This window comes from Trachurus trachurus (genome assembly GCF_905171665.1).
Source record: "Trachurus trachurus genome assembly, chromosome: 23".
Lineage (NCBI taxonomy): Eukaryota > Metazoa > Chordata > Actinopteri > Carangiformes > Carangidae > Trachurus > Trachurus trachurus.
Genome location: NC_139912.1, coordinates 10,609,121 through 10,626,581, shown reverse-complemented (window position 1 = coordinate 10,626,581; position 17,461 = coordinate 10,609,121). Strand labels below are relative to the sequence as shown.

Genomic DNA, 17,461 nt, shown 5'->3' with positions numbered 1-17,461 from the left:
GGTATTTAAAAAATGTCTCACCCAGTAAATATGCCTTATGCCTACAGTACGGTACTGTGCCCGGTGGGATCCATAATGAGAAACACATTCAAATGAGCCAATATCCAGAAGCAGTGAATGCTGAGACTTATATGGTTTCTTAAATCCATGTGGCTTTCTCAACACATCCAGCTCTTATCAGTGAAACCACAGCCAACTTTAACACCATCCATCCATCCATCCATCCATGAATCCCACCGGTGGGATCCAGCCAGAAAAACACCTCCAGCACGTTGCAAGAAAACAAATGAGCAGCCAATCAGTCTGTCCAAAAATTCTGCATCTAGCGTGGTCTCGGCAGTTAATTACAGCGTCTGACTGCGGACGGGTAATTAGGGTGGCCTCCCCGAGTCGTCTGCATCCACGGTGATAAATGTGATGCTTGATTAAAAGCGGGCCGAGCGCCGTTCTCTGACTTAGCCAAACAATACAAAACTCACAGCTGTGTACAGGCTGGGGATATGATTTAAAATTCCAGACAGATGTTCCTGTATCTCAGCTCCCTGCCACAGATACAACACTGTTGCTTCTGCTGGAATTTAGGTGCAATTATCCTATTTTAGTGCGGTCTGAATCCGCCGCTTCCCTGTCTAATCATAATATACAAAAACAAGCAAAAGTCCTGTTACATTACATTAGAAATTAAAAAGTGTTAATATGGGGGGAAAGAACTACACATTCAATCAATATAATTGTAATTTTGACCATCTGACACTAGATTTATGTTGGTCAGAAATCAAAGGCACTCACAATATACTACAGGAAATGGTAGTACGTATGCGATAAATGGGGAGTGATGTCAGACACGGACACGTACTGTTGCGTGAAGTTAATTCAAACAAAGAATTCATTCAAACTTATTGTTTCTGGAAAATGTGGCAATCATTTTTCTGTCCAAATATCCTGCCATGGCTGCCATCACAGCTCCATTTCACCATAAAAGCACGTGATCCTGTCTCTTCTTAGCGCCAGGTACAACTCCCTCTCCCTCACCTCTTTAATTCATTCCACCTTCTGCCCCTACAATCAATTCAACTGGCCTAGTTCCAGTAAAGCTGCGGGTGTTGGCACAGTGACCTATAAAAATGTGAACCTCTACCCGATTAAACTCATGATTATGGAAGTCTGCTCTTTCCTTACTTGAATTAAAATTGGAAGGGGTGGTGACGACGACTCCCGCTACGGGGACAAATACGGTGCCTGGCATTGATTTATCTCTACAGGGAATATCTGAATGTCACTGGGTCGTGAAGAGTCACGGCTCAGACGAGGACTGCCAATGTTCTCGGCTCACTTTTCACCTCAGTCCAGCAGTAATAATTTGCATGAGCACATGTTCAAATTTACGCTCACACATGAGGAGCACCAGGTGTGGACGCAGAGCACCAACAGCACGGCCAACCTTGACCACGTCCAGCTGGAGCTGCTGCTCCTTTCCAAGGAAAAAAGTTCCTTTTCTCACAGTCTCCCAAAAAAAAGAATACAAGTCAAAGTCAAACTTCAAAAATTGAACAATAGTGCTCCCCTGACACACAGAAATAAAAAAGTAAAGAGTACATTCGCTGAGGGCTAATCAAATGCGGATATGAGGGCTCTATATTTTGCGATGCCGGTCTGTTGTGAAGAGCGAACAACTGCTCAAACTTCGGAGCTCTTTTGAGAAACCGGATCATTTTTGATCTGCTGCGGAGATTATAATGAGGACAACTTTAATTGCTGATGACAAATCACAGAGCCAAAGGAGAATCTGACTGGTGCAGAGCTGCCAGGGGAGCAGCTGGAGAAACAAAGCAGCATTCTGTTTCTGCTCAAAAGCCTTCTGTCTCCGATTTATAGAAAGAAAAAAAAAATCACTTTAATACTCCACTAGAATTGGTCTGTAATCCGATCGCAAATGCCGCTATTTTGAGAATGTGGAGGATTTGTACCTTTGCGTTGTACGTAAAGACGAGAAAATGCAACACCCTGCAGTGGCACATTCTGGGGCAGCTATAGGCCTCTCTCTGCTTTAGAAGCCCTCAGTGGTCAGATTCACACGCAGCATTTGTAATGGCCAAGTATGCCGCGCTAAAAGACCGTACAGGACTGTATCCAATCCAGAATAGACCTCCCTTTCTTCTGCCGTGACCAGTTGTCACATTCCAGCATTAGCCAGAGAGAAACGGCAGCTATAGAGGGGTACCACGGGGGCCAACCCCGACCAAATCTGTCTTCTTTTCAATGATCTCTGCTAATTATCTAAGATCTTTTCAAATTCTGATCTGTGATCTGTTGAACACGGCTGGTACAACGAAACCATTTGCCTCAACTCGACTCTCACATTGGAGCTAATGAAGTCATCCCAAAGGTTCAAACCCCATCCATTTGACCCTTAAATCAGGACAAAGCTAAAGTTGGCTAAAGTGATTCAGGGGTACTTTAACTCAAGCCATGTTTTCATTCAACTCTGAAACAACTTAGCAGTACAAACTATATCAATGGCACAACGGCAGGCATAAATAATTATTGCCTTTATGAATTATGAGACTGACAGAATCCAGTGCAATAATAAAATATGTGAAATGCACTTCCCCACAGGGGGGGGTGAGGGTTAATATGATCCAAGTTTGTCAAACTATCGGCATGGTTTCCAAAATATATGGCTCTGTTTAAAATGCAGCAGGAAACTCCATTATGAATCCATAAAACGCATCGTATAACATCATAAAAGAACTGTATTCCCTCCTGAGATGGACTGGAGGGACAAGCAGACATGATGTCATGCTACAACATCACGACATTCGCATGGTGGACTGGGTTACAAGTGTTTGTAGCCAAGTTGTTCATCTTATTTTTCGAGATATACATACAAATCACAGGCATCGAAAGGCACTGACGGAAAGAAACTGAACACTTCCCTTTTGTTTCCATACTTAAAGAGGACTGACATAAGGCTTTACTCACAGGAACGGTTTAATACCCAATTAGAAAAAAATCCCCATATGACACAAGAGTGGCATCTATCTCCTCATCTGACTCCCTGCAAGAAAGTAAGTGTTTGGCTTTTCTTTAAACTTTCCCACAGCTGCAGAACAAACAGTTTGGAGCAAACACACTGGGAAGCCATTTCGTTCGAAAAACAAATGATAGCATCCTCACATCTGTGTGTGTGAGAGGCGAGAGGAGGATGGGTCTTTTCATTTCCCAGACAAATATCTTCTCCCTGTCTGCAACAAGGAGCGTCACATGGTACAGCCCTATGTCTCTCCTTCTGATAACACTATCGGTAAGAAGATGCTGCTGGTCAAAGCACGGAAAACAAACACTGAAGCCAAGGAGTGAAGATTAAATTGTCGTTGTCAGGCTGCTCAGTAATGGATGTACTATGTGGTGTCACGGTAAGGGAGGGAGCCTTGAGGGGAAAATGTGTGGAGTTTTTTTTTTTTGATGCGTTGTGCTCAGTGTGGTGGATGAGCTGGCATCGTCTCACTCGGTGGTGACTTCTAAACTGTGGCTATACGGATCCAAGTCTACAACAAGGAAACAACCTTTTAGATGTTTCCTTAGTTCAGTTTCACATGAAAAAGAAAGATTGATTCCCTTGGCTACTGAATTTCTTTTTAGGCATGGGGGGAACCCAATCAAAGTATCGACAGTCCGAGCTCCCTGCTGCATGTCTCTCATCAAAATGAAAGAGAAAATGCACCATAGAGAACAAACTGGTCATGTTCTTTCTTTTCAAACGCACAACATGCATAATTCAGTGACCTTCAATTCAGTCCACCAGATTAAAAGATAACAATAAATTGAAAGAGTAAACTGTGGAGATAAAACTGTGCGGTGTGGTAAATTCCCCCCCGCAAAAGGCATCAAAAATAAATTACAATGTTGTCATAGCTCTTCATAAAAGCAGTATAACCTTACCATTTCCCTAGCCATTGATCCATGAATATCAATATGATGGTGAGAAACAAATTACGTTCTGTAGCAAGATAAATACGGCGGCTGGTTTATCTCGGGCCGACCGAGGCGGGAGAACGGCTATTATCAAATGCAGATTTGTCCCATTTATCAAGGCTGCTTTCCAGTGTGGGTTGCTCGCAGTAAGACCTGCCATGTTTACTTAAACTGTGATTCACCTTATCTCCAGCAAACTCCAGGTACCTGAAAAAACGAGACACTCATACCATGGCCAGACTATAGCTGAACAGAAATGAGGGGTTCAGAGTACTGGGCAATGCTTAAAAGGGCAGTGCATCAAAATGGGAAAATTGGCTTAAATCTTTCCTGACCCTGCCTAGATAATTAGGGCGGATAGTTAACTTGAAGGATGATGTGCTTTATGGTTCGGAACACAGAATAATAACATCCCAACTGAGCCAGACCTGAATGAGCTGGTGTTTTCGATTGGGCAGGAAATGATGTACCACAAAACAAAAAACTGCGGCTATATGGTTAAACAGGAAATTACAATCCACTTTCCGACCGAGTGCAGCTTAGCATCCAGCCATGGAGATTGCCTCTAACTGAACAAATCTATAGTTGTTGTTTTTTTTTTAACAGAAATTTCCACGTTCTTTAATTGTGCTACATTGCCACAACAAATTTAGACTTGAAACGCTGCCTCATGGTTGTAAAACTAAAATCAGCTCGGCCGGATTTGAAGACATTCTCTCCGTGATTTACTGAGATATCATGTTCATGAAAATGGGATGGATGTATGGCCGTATTCAAATTGGTTAGTTGACCAACTAATAAGAAGACAAACCAAACCAACTAACCAATCAGAATTGAGCTACAAACCAACCAGCAGAGTAAAATATGGCTACAAATAAATAAACTAGGGCTGCACGATATGCAAAAAACATCACATTGGAAGAAATTGCAGCTCCTACAATTTTGGTTGCATTGCAAATCATTGAGCAGCCAACCCCCAAAAAAATCAACCAACCAATCAGAATAAAGCTACAAATCAACTACTCAGAATAAGACTACAAACTCACTATGACCTGTAATCAGCAGCTAATCAATTTTTTCTTTAATCTTAATGGATGTTTGCACCAAATCCTCTCAAGGCATTGCTGAAATATCAAGGCTGAAACTGTTTCCTGAGGTCACTATGACCTTGACCTTTGACCACGGTAATCAGTTAGTTCATCCTTGAATCCCAAGTAAATATTTACGCCAAATAAAGACATTCTCTCATGGTGTTGCAGAGATATTGGGTTCATGAGAATGGGATGGATGGACGACCTGAAAACATAATGCCTCTGGGCCTGACCGTCGCTGGGCTTGAAGCAAAACAACACAGCTGTACTGAGGCCTCCACACTTCCTCTATCTGTAACATCTATTGTGGTAGTCCACTTATAGGCGTTTATCAGGAGGAAACAGGAAATGGAGTAAGGCTATCTCTCTCCGCAGAGTAAATTAAATGAATGGGAATGAAATATGAACACAGTATATGGCGTATAAAACATTTATCCATCCAGAAACAGAGAATTTGGACAGATAAGGGAAGAAAAAGAAGATACATGAGGACTGATTGCTGTTGTTCAGTGGTTGAATTATACCCTAACATCTGTATGATGTCCATGTCCTCCTCCATTCAGCAATAAATGTCTGACATCATGCTATGAAGACATTGAGGGCAAACAAATAGCAACTGTAGCACACTTGAGCGACAAACCGTCCAGTATAATCACTTCACTCCTCCTACATCACAATAGCAAACACTAACTGTACTCTAGAGTAAAGCTAGCGGGGCTGTCATCTGATCTCTGCTGAACCTTAAATCCCTAAAGCCCTCACACCAACTCTCTCAATCTCCCCCTCTCAGGTTTTTATGAGGTGAGAAGCACAAACTGATTTTCCCCCCACACACCAGCCACTCCACAGTTGGCCCAGTTCTGACCCAGAAAGCCTTATGCATATTAGTATATTTTACAAGACTTAGGCGGAGTAGCCATGCATGAAGATGGAAAGAGTGTGCGTTGTGCTCAGCTAAGGTTCATCGCCAAGGCTGCCGAGCTAACGAATCTCTATTGGTATTGGTTTTGTGAAGCAACTGGCACTTAGAATTATAATTACGGCACAGCACAGTCTCAGTGTCCCATGCTGAGATGAATGGTAGTTTCATCATAGTGTGCACTGAAAAATGACTTTTACCTCATAACATTATAGCAATACCAAAGAAATTGTTTGGCAGTACAAGAAACTGTGTTATATCATTTTATTTTCTCGAGCAATTTATTCCAACTCAGCCGAATGCATAAGGCATAAGGCTGTTGGAAAAAGTTATTGCTTCAGGTGATAAGCAGTCATCTTAAAATGTTAGCAGAGCTTAAACACCCATTACATTTTACACAAGATTTTATGTGTAGCTTTCACTGAGCTCTTCATAACTAAATTCTCTGAATGGTAAGCATTAGCAAAAATTTAAAATATTAAAAATGAAAGATAGTTTTGAGAGAACACATAGCCTACTGGTGCAGTTGACTAAATTCACCTGCCAAAACTTTTAAAGTTTTATTCATACAAACACCTGTTAAAGCAACATCTTAGCATAAAGACAGAGCAGAGGGAACAGCTAGCCTAGCTTTAGATCTGGGAGATGTTATTATTTCTTTAATGGAGTCTTTGCTGGCAAACAAACTCACAGTGGTGACGGGACTCAAGGAAGTCATTGTGCCAGGTCGCATGTCACCGTTTCCTCTGCTTCCTGTCTTTACAGTAAGCAATGCTAATCCGTCTCCGTCAAAAAAGCAAATAAGTTTCTCTAAATTTCAACCTATTTAAGTTGAGTCTAAGCCAAATCAATCAACATCTCATGTCAGATGTTTCCTTGACCACATCAGACCTCCTCCGCCTCGAACCCACCAACACCTTCCAATAACTAATGTGCAGCACTGAGGTCATACAAACCAGCCTGCTCTGTCAACCTGATCATTTACACCATCCACTAACAGCAGCTTCACCATCACCAGCGAGAGGCTGTCAGTGCACAACCACCTCCTCATGTACAAACAGGCCACTCCAGATTCAGATCCAGAGTGGTTCATGAAAGTCAGTGCTGACTTTAGAGTGCTTTTCACAGTCACAACTGATGTTGGCTGTAGTGAAATACGAGCACTTTGTCAAGTGTAGCAAACAAAAAAAACACCCATTTGATTTTCTGTTCTGACAGCTGTTCTGAGCCACAGACAAAAAACTTCACAGTCACTGAAAGACGATACTGAATGGATATTGATTACAAAAGGCAGAAAGGGTAACTGCTTGAAATTCGTGTGATCACCAGCTTGGGCTTGGTTTTATATTACACCCCAACTGCTCTAAGTTGTTTTAGTCCACCTCGTAGTTTAAAGGGGAAAAGCGGATGCCAGCCTTCGAAGTGTAATCTAACGCCACAAAAAGGAGCTTTGCTTACAAAGTGAGTTTAGTGCACTGTGGTGGAAATTCAACCCCACACTGCTGAACACAGTTATGAAGGGTCTCAGTTAAAGAAGAGCACGATGAACACACATGCAGTTGGCCAGATAAGAAGCTTTACGAGACTATGTTTTCACCACTTTATCTGCGGTTCTGCGGATTGCATTCTCCCAAATCTAGCATGGGTGTTACATGATAAATGTACGGCTTTGGCCCTGTGTAACATCCGGGATGCTGGCAATGTTGTCTGTGGATACCCGTGTGTTGGGATCTCTACATAAGGAGTGTATACAGGGAGGGTCGTGGGACTGAGGTTTGGCGGTCATGTCTTGGCAGAAGGGTGGGTCGACTGTGGCCTGGTAAGCATAAAGGCCAGCCAAGGGTTAGCAACAGCCTCAAACAGCAGTGTGTATTGCTGGGACCCAGTGGGACAAGGATGGACAAACTAAAAATAAACAAATCCATCTCTTAGAGGTTCTGTGAGGTATTACATTTATTAAGCCTAGCAGAGAAATTCATCAAAGTCCTCAATCTATGACTACAACCAACAATTCCTAAGATTTTTATCAATTTATTGATTAATCTTGAGTAAATTCTGCCCTCCATACACCAAGCTGACAATGACCAAGCACTGTTGAATAATTTAATTGACTAAAATTACATTATGTTGCATCTATGAATGCTACCAGACCCCATCCAGCACAAACAATAAGGGATTGTGAATATAACCCTGTGACTCACTTTGGCTGGAAGCTTTTCTGATAATCTGATTATTTCAAAAATGTTCAAAAACTCCCTGAAAGTAACTGGAGCAAGTGCTAGGAGAAAAGATACCTCAAAATCAGAAATACAAATCCCCTGGCCACATCAGTGTGCATCATTAAAGCAGGGATACTGAGTGGGAAGAAACCTCAAACCCTCAGCATGTTCTTAAGTCAAAAGTTCAAGGTGCAGCAGACCTTAGAACTATACATGAAGGGGATTCGTCTTATTAATGAAAGAGATTCGGCTTATGATGACAATACCTTTCATAATATGTCTGTGATAAAGAAAGAAAGCTGGGTTGTGTATGCCTCACCAGTCTTTCATTATGAAAAACAAGCCATGCAGGCTGCTGTGTTTGCCAGAGGAGTGTTTTTCCTGCCCCTTTTAAGGATTGCAGAAGCTGGAGCACATCCCAGCACAAGGAGATGGGCTTTAACATTTCATCCTGTCTTCAGCACAACTGCTGCCATTTCTTTCCTTAAGCACTGAACTGGACACCATTATAAACCCAAAGAGAACTTCTAAAATCAGCCCATTCAACATACTGGTTTCTGAAGCCTTCATTTGTGGCTTTTAAAGCAGTTTCAAAGCCACATCTGCTGAGTTGACCACTAACTGCTTACGTGAATTAAATCTGCTACTAATCAAGAAGAGACTTTTTCCTCCTCCCGCCTTCCTATTGTTTGAATGGTAGCCTGAGCCCTGCACCCCTAAATTTACGGAGACTACAGTATGCAAAATAAAACAATGCATCAATAGCATCACTCTTATGGTCAGTAAATAAAAGAATAAGTTCATTCTTGACTTGCATACAATTGTGGCAGATGACCAGATGAGCTTTCACCACCACACCACATTTTTCGTGAGGTTTGCCCATTCCTCCTCAAAAACACATAATCCTCCCATGTACGCAAATCGGTGAAAATGCCTCTTACCTCAAAACCATCTCACACTATTATTCATGAAGATTTTTTTCCATTGGTTATCCACACCACTTTGTTCATTTTAACTTTTTGCTCGTCTCGAGGCGATGTTACTCATTTTTAAAACGCTTACAGCGAATATTCCTCCTGACAGGCACAAGCTTTTACACCTCAACAGTATTACTAACCACACACACAACTCAGTCAAAGACATTTTACTCGCTCATTTCATTAGCCTACTTCTTCCCTCAATATTTGTCTGCTCCGAGCACATAGTGTAACTTAAACAGCCTCAACACAACTGGGGCACATGTTTTAGGTAATTATTCCGCAAGAGGCACGAGAATTTCTCCCCTTTTTCTCTTTTCTCAACAAAACCGGTCGCGACAGTCGGCTGGCCACCCACCCCGAGTCCAGTTTCGTGTTAAAAGGGGGATTTTCCTCTCTACTGTCCACAACTGCTTGCTTGTACTGTAAGGTCCCGACCTTGAGACAATGTATGTTATGATTCATAAATATAAATAGAATGAAACTCAATTCCTGGCAGCATCTACAAGAGTGAGCTGAAACATAACACAGTCAGCCTTGGAAGTGCCAACCCATTAAAGACAACATGAGCCTTAATCAATAACAGAGATGATTCAGAGATTATATGGGTCCTCTTGGTGGAACGTGATCAAATACAAGCATCAAGTGAACAGAGTGATGTTTGGTGAGCTGCCGAATTAACATAGAACAACACTGCTGTGGTCTAATATCTTTTTCAACACATTTTTTTCCTTTTAAAAAGTAGTGGTTTGAGGAAAAATCAAGTTTATATTAATGTTTTCAAACGAAATGTCATGCAACACTTTGTGGTGAAAAGCAGCAGTGCATTAATTATAAAACTAAGTAGGTGTAAAAGATTAAAATTTACATGTTTAGACAATAATTGTGTTACTAATCCATTTTAACAGATTTTCTTTGACATTTCGGAGGAAGAAATGTTAGCTTGGCCCAGAAAAGCAGTTTGCCTGCCAAAATATGGAAAACCCTAATAACTTCTCTTGTTGCATCTTTTAGCTTTTTAGCTAGTCCCTGGTAACACTACAGTCATAGGCCTATTGGTTTTGTACAAAGAGGATACATGACTGTGAGGCCTGGAGTTCATATGTTATCATGCAGGGCTAAGCTGTTTGGGGCACAACGTGACTGCTTACAAATTGAGAGATAACAACAGTAGTATACATACATTTGCCTTTTGTTGAATTTAATTTGTTTGCTCCCCTTTTAGCCCCGTGTTAACATCCTGCTTTAGTTAACTGTCCCAAGGAAACATGTGTCACTATAGCAGCTAAACGCTCCCAGTGTGTTTTTTTATTACATCGGGTATAGGACAAATTGCAAGTTGCATGAATGATCAAAATGAGGAAGAAAGAAAAGAGTTCCTTTCATATCTGAATGCTCTCTGCAAGGTTTCATAGAGATATTGTTTATACTTATAGTTTTATACATAGTGTCATACGTGTGTTCCATGGGTTAAACAACATGTGCCCCATTAACATTCATAAAGGCAGTTGATTAGCACTTCAAGTCAAATCACTATGGTTTGACCGATGATGAAAGGACACTTCTTTAAGACAATCCCATATTGATGCATTTATCGGTTAACCTCAGAAACCAAGCTAGAGAGGTAACAGATGTTGCGACCAACAGACTCTCTGATCCTCTGCTTCATTGTGGCACTTCACTTGAGTCACTTTACTCCGTGGCCTATTTAATTGTTTAAATCCCGGTTTGGGTCGACCAGATTCAGTTTTAACAGCAAGGATATTTCCGATAGAGAATGAATCTAAATTTCACGGTGCTTGTAAAAAAGGAAATATGCCAGTGAGAGAAATCCAAGCTTCACCCACCCAACTCCTCCATACCGGGACCTTCACCCACTGATTAAATTGTTTTGCTCTTCTGAAACAAAAGAGGGAAGATGTTTTCACTTCAATCCCCCAGGGAACCATAATGCATTTCTGAGTTGCACAGAGAGACTGTGACGTGATTGGGGTCACAGATGTCTCAGGATACACCACTCTGAACGCCAAAAACCACTTAGGATGCATTTCATTTCACATTGCTGCCTTTTATTTTATCTCTTCTTCCCTGCATCACGTTTGGTGTCTATTGAATAATACCTTAGTCTTCATGGTAAAGACATCCATCACCGCATCGATTTGTCAGAAGGTGCTGTTAAAAACCAATATCACTGCAATGTCTGCATCATGCAAAGTCTCATTTGTTAACCTGTCAAAAGCCACAATGATAGGTATTCAAAAGCGAGATCAGAGGTTATGGTAAATACATTTTCCAATCTGTGATCACAGTGCCAAGGCAATCAATCCAAAAGCCTGGACAAACATAGTGTGAGAGCATTGGTTAAAAAAAGCCTGCCCTTATATTTGACTAAACCCAAGAAAAGCCTGACTGTAAACCAGCAGATCACATCTTGATTTTTTTTCCCCCCCAAAATCAAAAATGGCCTGGCTCAAGTTCTTTCCCAGCTCCCGTAAAAGTTAGTCATCGGCTTCTCGTCGGGATTACCATTGGCCAAGACAGTGCTTGGCCAGGCCCGGAGCAGTGCCCAGGAAAAACACTTGACATGATTGAAAAAGCAGAGAGCAGCCAGAACATCCCCACAAGTCGGAGAGACACAGACACAGGCGACTTATCAGCTTCGCCATCTCGTCTAGGATGTTAAGAGCTGCATGTGATGTGTAACAAGAATTTGATTACAAGGTGAAAGGTCAGATAAACCTCCGTTCACCGGATAAATGCAGAAAAACAAATCTGTCTACAAACCAAGACAGTCTTTTTTTTTTTTTTTAACACAACTCCAGAGCAGAATGATTAGAGCTGCTCTCCTCCACGCTACAATCTTTCTCTCGCTTTAACCTTTAGCTCATAACTCTCTTCTAATCCCCACAGGAAGAGACCGGGAGCTCACGACTCTTGACCCCGAGCGAGGACACCGTTTGATGAACGACCATGAAAGGTCAGACCTCTGATTGGTATTCAACCTCCTCCATCTGAGAGCTCTGAACCGAAACCTCAGTTTCTGTCCCCCCAGAGTGTAAATTACCACTGTTGACGTTGATAGATACACGGCGTTGGCAGATACTGAACTTTCACTGAGGGGATGGAGTGCAAGCGTAGGCTGGAGCAGGCAGGGGCAGTGCCACGGGTAATCTGTCACCGAGGGCTTTTTTGACAACCTGGCAGTGTCACGGTCACATGTCCCGGACGAGCCTGATAGATGGAGAACCGCTGGGCCGCTTTTTACGGGGGATACGTGGTGAGGTGTGATGTAACCGGAGACATGGAGGCATATACAAAGCTCATTTCTCCCACCGCGCTACGTTTCTCCACTACATCGCCTCCTCCTTCACCTCCACACACACTCTGTCTTGCTCACACACACACAACACACAAGAGGGATCACCGATGGTGCTGAAAAGTAGAGTGGGTGGTGGGGGGTTGGCGGGGGGCTCTTTGACCTTTGAGTGCCTGGAGAAGCTTACCAGACTGAGTTGTGGACGAAAGGGAGGCGACCTGTTCACTGTCTGTTCATTCTTTTAATCCACAGTAAGAAAAAAAATTACCACATACCATGCATATCAGAAGTTTTCACTCTATGATTTAATACTTGATAACAGAAGACCAATTAATATCAGTTCTGACAGAGCCAAAACCCCTTATGCCCATATACAGTACTTAACAACCAATGAAGAACTACCTGTCTAGTCAATATTTCCAGAGGGGAACAGCTGTGGAGCATAAATGTAAGGCAGACCCGCTCACACTCAAACAGCCTATTTTTCTAGATCTATGAGACAAAGCACAATAAAGCATCATCCGATCCCCAAGGGTCAGAATATTCACCATATTTCACGTTTAAATGCTGTAAAATATAGGGGGAAAAAACATACTTCTTAGGATATTTCATTGCAAAAATGTCAAATATTCTATGATTGCAGTTCATCCAATGTGGGAATTCACTACTTCTTTCATTGCTAACTGAAAATCTTAGGCGTAGATGCCAGGTTGAACAACAGTTTACAATTACTTCATTAAATCGAACAGATAACAAAAGATGCACATCTGTTACAGGAACTGATTCCTCTATGGTACATCACTGTTTCTCAGCAGAGCTTTTCTCTCAATGTCCCTCCACAGCGGTGTGTTCACGTGTTTATTCAGCAGTTTGTTTGTAAAAAAAAAAAAAAAACACCACTCCACCATTTAAATTAGCTGGATTCCCCTCAGGCCGGGGCATTGTTAGAAGAGGCAAGAGTGCTTCATCAACACAAAGAACATCTGAGCCACATCATGTGCACAGCAGGCGAAGGGACCAGTTCACAACATGTTGAACTTCACCTCTTTTTTTTTCTACTGTTAATCACCATGAAGATGAGCCATGTGTGTGATGTGGATATGATTCAAGTATGCCAGTGAGGATGCTTTGTCAGCTCTGCAGCATCTTAATGGATGGGTGACATAATGTTGCATGCATGGTATAGGCTACAAATTGTTGTGTGGAGCAATGTGAGCTGCAAAAGAGCAGGAGTGCAAGTTGCAGGACTACACCATTTAGGTTTAGTTACATTACTACACTTTCACCCCGCAGCTCCCGGTTCCTACTACACTTCCCCCCCTTTTTCCATTCTCCCCGTGGTTGTGCCTTTCACTACAGCCTCACAAATAAGCAGTGATTTATTACAGGCTACGGACAAAAAGCACATGCAAACAAGCGGGCAGGCGCAATGTCCCGTCCCCCTCCTCCTATCCCTGCTTCCGTGCGGAGGTAACAAGGAGATGACAAGTGGAGGAGCGGGTGGTGGCGGTGGTGGCAGCTCTGTGGGCGAAACCTACCTGTCATCGTAGCAGAAATCAGCGTCCAGCGTGTTCAGATAGAGACCCACAGCCACGGCGGTGCACACCAGCTCCGTGATCATCTCTCCAAAGCAAAGTGGGAGAGGAGCCGGGATTAGAAATGACTGGATTCAGGTCCCCTCCTCTCTCTTTCTCTTTCTCTCTCTTTCTCTTTAAGTCTCTATGTTATTGTGCTCTCAATTCAGCCGCTCGGCAACGCAGCTCTCCAGACAACGCGAGGCATTTCCCATGTCATGCAAAGTGTGTCAAAGTTTGCCATATTCCCCTCTAACCCATTGTGTTGGGGGACGGGTCAGGGGTGCCGGGGATGCGGAGCTAACGCCGGGTCAGGCTACGTACGGGGAGCTGTGCGCATTTCTGTGCTGCGGTCTTCCTCCTCGGTGTGCGCATCTCTCTGCCTTGGCACCGGAGAGAGCAGAGTGGGGAGACGCATGTGGTTTTCAGGGAGGCGGAGCATGCGCAGTGGGCTCTGCACTGGAGAGCAAGGTGGTGGAGAGAGTTGGAAATAACTATGTTTATAAGGATGGACCGGAATGAAGGTTGATTGTGAACAGGAAGTGAGGCAGGTAGTCATGGCAACATTTTATTTTAATATTAGGCTATAATAATAACAATAATACTGATTCATATTAAAAAAAAAAAAAAAAAATCCACTGTCTGTGTCGCAGACCTTTATGATTTAAACTAATGTCATAATATATAAACTTAAATGCACCTTATGCTGAATGTTATATTCCCCTTTAAAGTCTTAGTTTTGAGTTTTACTCATTTGCACAAAATAAAACAAATGACATAGGAAGTAACAGCTGGAAGTGTTCAGGCAGAGGAACAAAGCCCAACCAAAATAATACCAAACAACATCCACAATGTCAAAATATGTCAAACGTGCTGTTCAAATAAATACAAAACACTGGTTGAAGTCTTTGTCAAACAGGCGCTGCGCTGCTGCAGGGGAGATGTAATTTCAACCACATGAGAGACAGAGATTCATAGGTCAGGACCTGCGTATTAATCTGAGCTGGAAAATGTCCTCGCAGAAATTTTGACAGTGCCACAGGGGGAGATGCCAGGGTGTGATCCCTGTCAACATGGGAATCAAACCCATGACCGGAGTCACACATTGCACAGACAGAGCTAACCAGAGAGACACACGATCATCTGAACACAGACCAGATAGAGCTGTCAGCCTGTCTGTGTGCATTTGCGTGTGCTGGACTTTGATCATAAAGTACACAAACCACAAACATCCTAGACGTTCCTTACATGGTGATGATACCTGCTTAGTCTTTAGTGAGTGAGATTTAGTTCAAGTGTACTTCTAAAACTCAGGCTTACGTACGTAAACATCCCTAACTGTAATCACATGAAGTTACCTAAGTGTGTGTGTGTGTGTGTGTTAGGGTTGGTTTGGTTTTCCAGAGTAAACACTTTTTTTTGTAAACTTTCACAAGCTAAAAGACTGACGTCCTTCTGTTTTTCTCCTGAAATCGACTCAAAACTTTGTCTCGGAGTCAAGGGGCAGCTGGATGGAACTGGGCTCGCTCCGAGACTCATTATTCAAATTCTGTCAGTCTCTCTGCTTTGCTCAGCACATTGTGAGAAAGACAATAAGTTCATCTACAAATGTGGAAAAAAATCATGTGTGTGGACTGGAGTGTGTTTTGTGGCTGGGAGCAGCGTGTAAATCTCAGACAACCTCTCCCACTTGAGCTGATGATGTCACCCGCTCTAGACTGAAGATTCCCTGCAATACACACCCATTATAACCTCAAAACTCCCCAGGAATGATCAAGATCATTGAACAGCAACTGATCAAAAACTATTGAAACATGGAAAATCATATCAATAGGTCAGACTTGTATCTACATTTTAAAGGGATAGTTCAACATTTTGGCAAATCGGCCCATTGCTATAACCCCTATAGTCATAGCAGTATGTTCGTTACCTTTAATTGTCAGTGCAAGCTGTTTTTAGATCAGTGGAGCAGAGCCGCGAGCTGCTCAGAGCTACGCTACGGAGGCTAATGGGATTTCTTGGTTTCCCTCATCAAATACACAATCCAACAACTCTGAAACACTCTGGTGGACAAGTTGTGACCTGCACATTCACCACGCTATGAGATAATAATGGAACATTACAAGATGGTGTCGTTTTCCAGGCAAATGCAGAGACTGCTTGCCGAAAAACTGCCCTCGACAGGAATGTGCATCAGCGGTTTTGCATGAATTTAACTCGAAAACAACTCCACTTTTTTTTCTCATTTTGAATGAATAAAATCCCTCATATTTACACAGTATTCTTCTACAGCACAGACAACAATATCTATAAAGCCTTATAAGGCCTTATAAGATTCTGTAATATCACCCCATATAAATCCATAAGTCACTCATGCAGATGATATAATGTAAAAGGAATCTGGTGATAGGAGTCTGCTTCTATTCAGTTTACACTTCCTGCTGGTGCTGCGCGTATCACATGATCTCATTCTAACCCCCAAATTAAAAATATTGATTGATTTGCCATACACCAACAACCCCCCTCTGTCTCCACAGAGCGGCTAAAACCGAGAGAGTGTGCGTGATTGATGAACTGCCGCGCCTCACCCTACGGCGAGGATGCTTATGGGTGTCAGTTTGGAAAACATGCAGCCGGGTCCTGCTGACTACCAGCTGGACCGACGCCTGTCCCGCAGCCGGGGCCTTTGAGAGGATAAATCCAGTGCAGAGAGGCAGGGGAAGAAAAACAGATGGTGGGAGCAGGATGTATAGAGAGTAAAGAGCTCGTCTGCCGATGCGTGAGACAGTGACGGAGCTTTACGGGCTGAGGTTAGAGAGCCATTTGTAGCAGTGATGACTCTGACTCTGAACAAGACGTGACCTTGACCTTGCGGAACCTGTTGGACTATTTAGGATGGATTTAGGCATGCGGCTGTGTTTACATCCCTTAGACTTATGTTAGGGTGCTTCCTCCGCTATAGCATTCATCAGGGTTGAGAGGTAACAAATGGGAGAGTCTGTGTTTGGGTTGGAGGAAGAGACTCCCCAGACAATTCATCTGCAAGACGACCTCAAAACAGAAACATGTCCTTGTTATGATACCAAAAAATGATCACAACACTTACCCAAAACGAACTAGCTTTCAATAGCCCGCTGGATGAACACCGTGCTGCGCCCTCGCTCTGCCCCATGGGGACCAGAGGTGCTCTGTCTTGCAGGAGCCGGCACAAGAGATTAAAGGATTAGCTAAGGAAAAGCAGGACAAATATTCCTGTAGTATAAACAGGCCCAGGGCAAAACAAACACATTACAGGAGAAGAAGTGTTTACTTCCTCTGACTGATTACCTGCTGCGTCCCCACCGTGCAGCCGCGTAATGAATCTGTTGCTTGCTCTTTGGGTGCAAACAG

The 17,461-nt window shown here is 42.8% G+C and overlaps 1 protein-coding gene across 1 annotated transcript in view; it reads right to left on the bottom strand.

Moving 5' to 3' along the window:
• Positions 1-14,118, bottom strand: part of tmtc2a (transmembrane O-mannosyltransferase targeting cadherins 2a) — a gene marked incomplete at both ends in the record, with an annotated part of 54,860 nt that extends 40,742 nt beyond the window's left edge. The window contains one exon of the mRNA XM_083999395.1: positions 14,036-14,118. Within this exon, the coding sequence (XP_083855521.1) occupies positions 14,036-14,118 (83 nt within the window). The remainder of the gene's footprint in view (positions 1-14,035) is intronic.
• Positions 14,119-17,461: the final 3,343 nt, after the last annotated feature.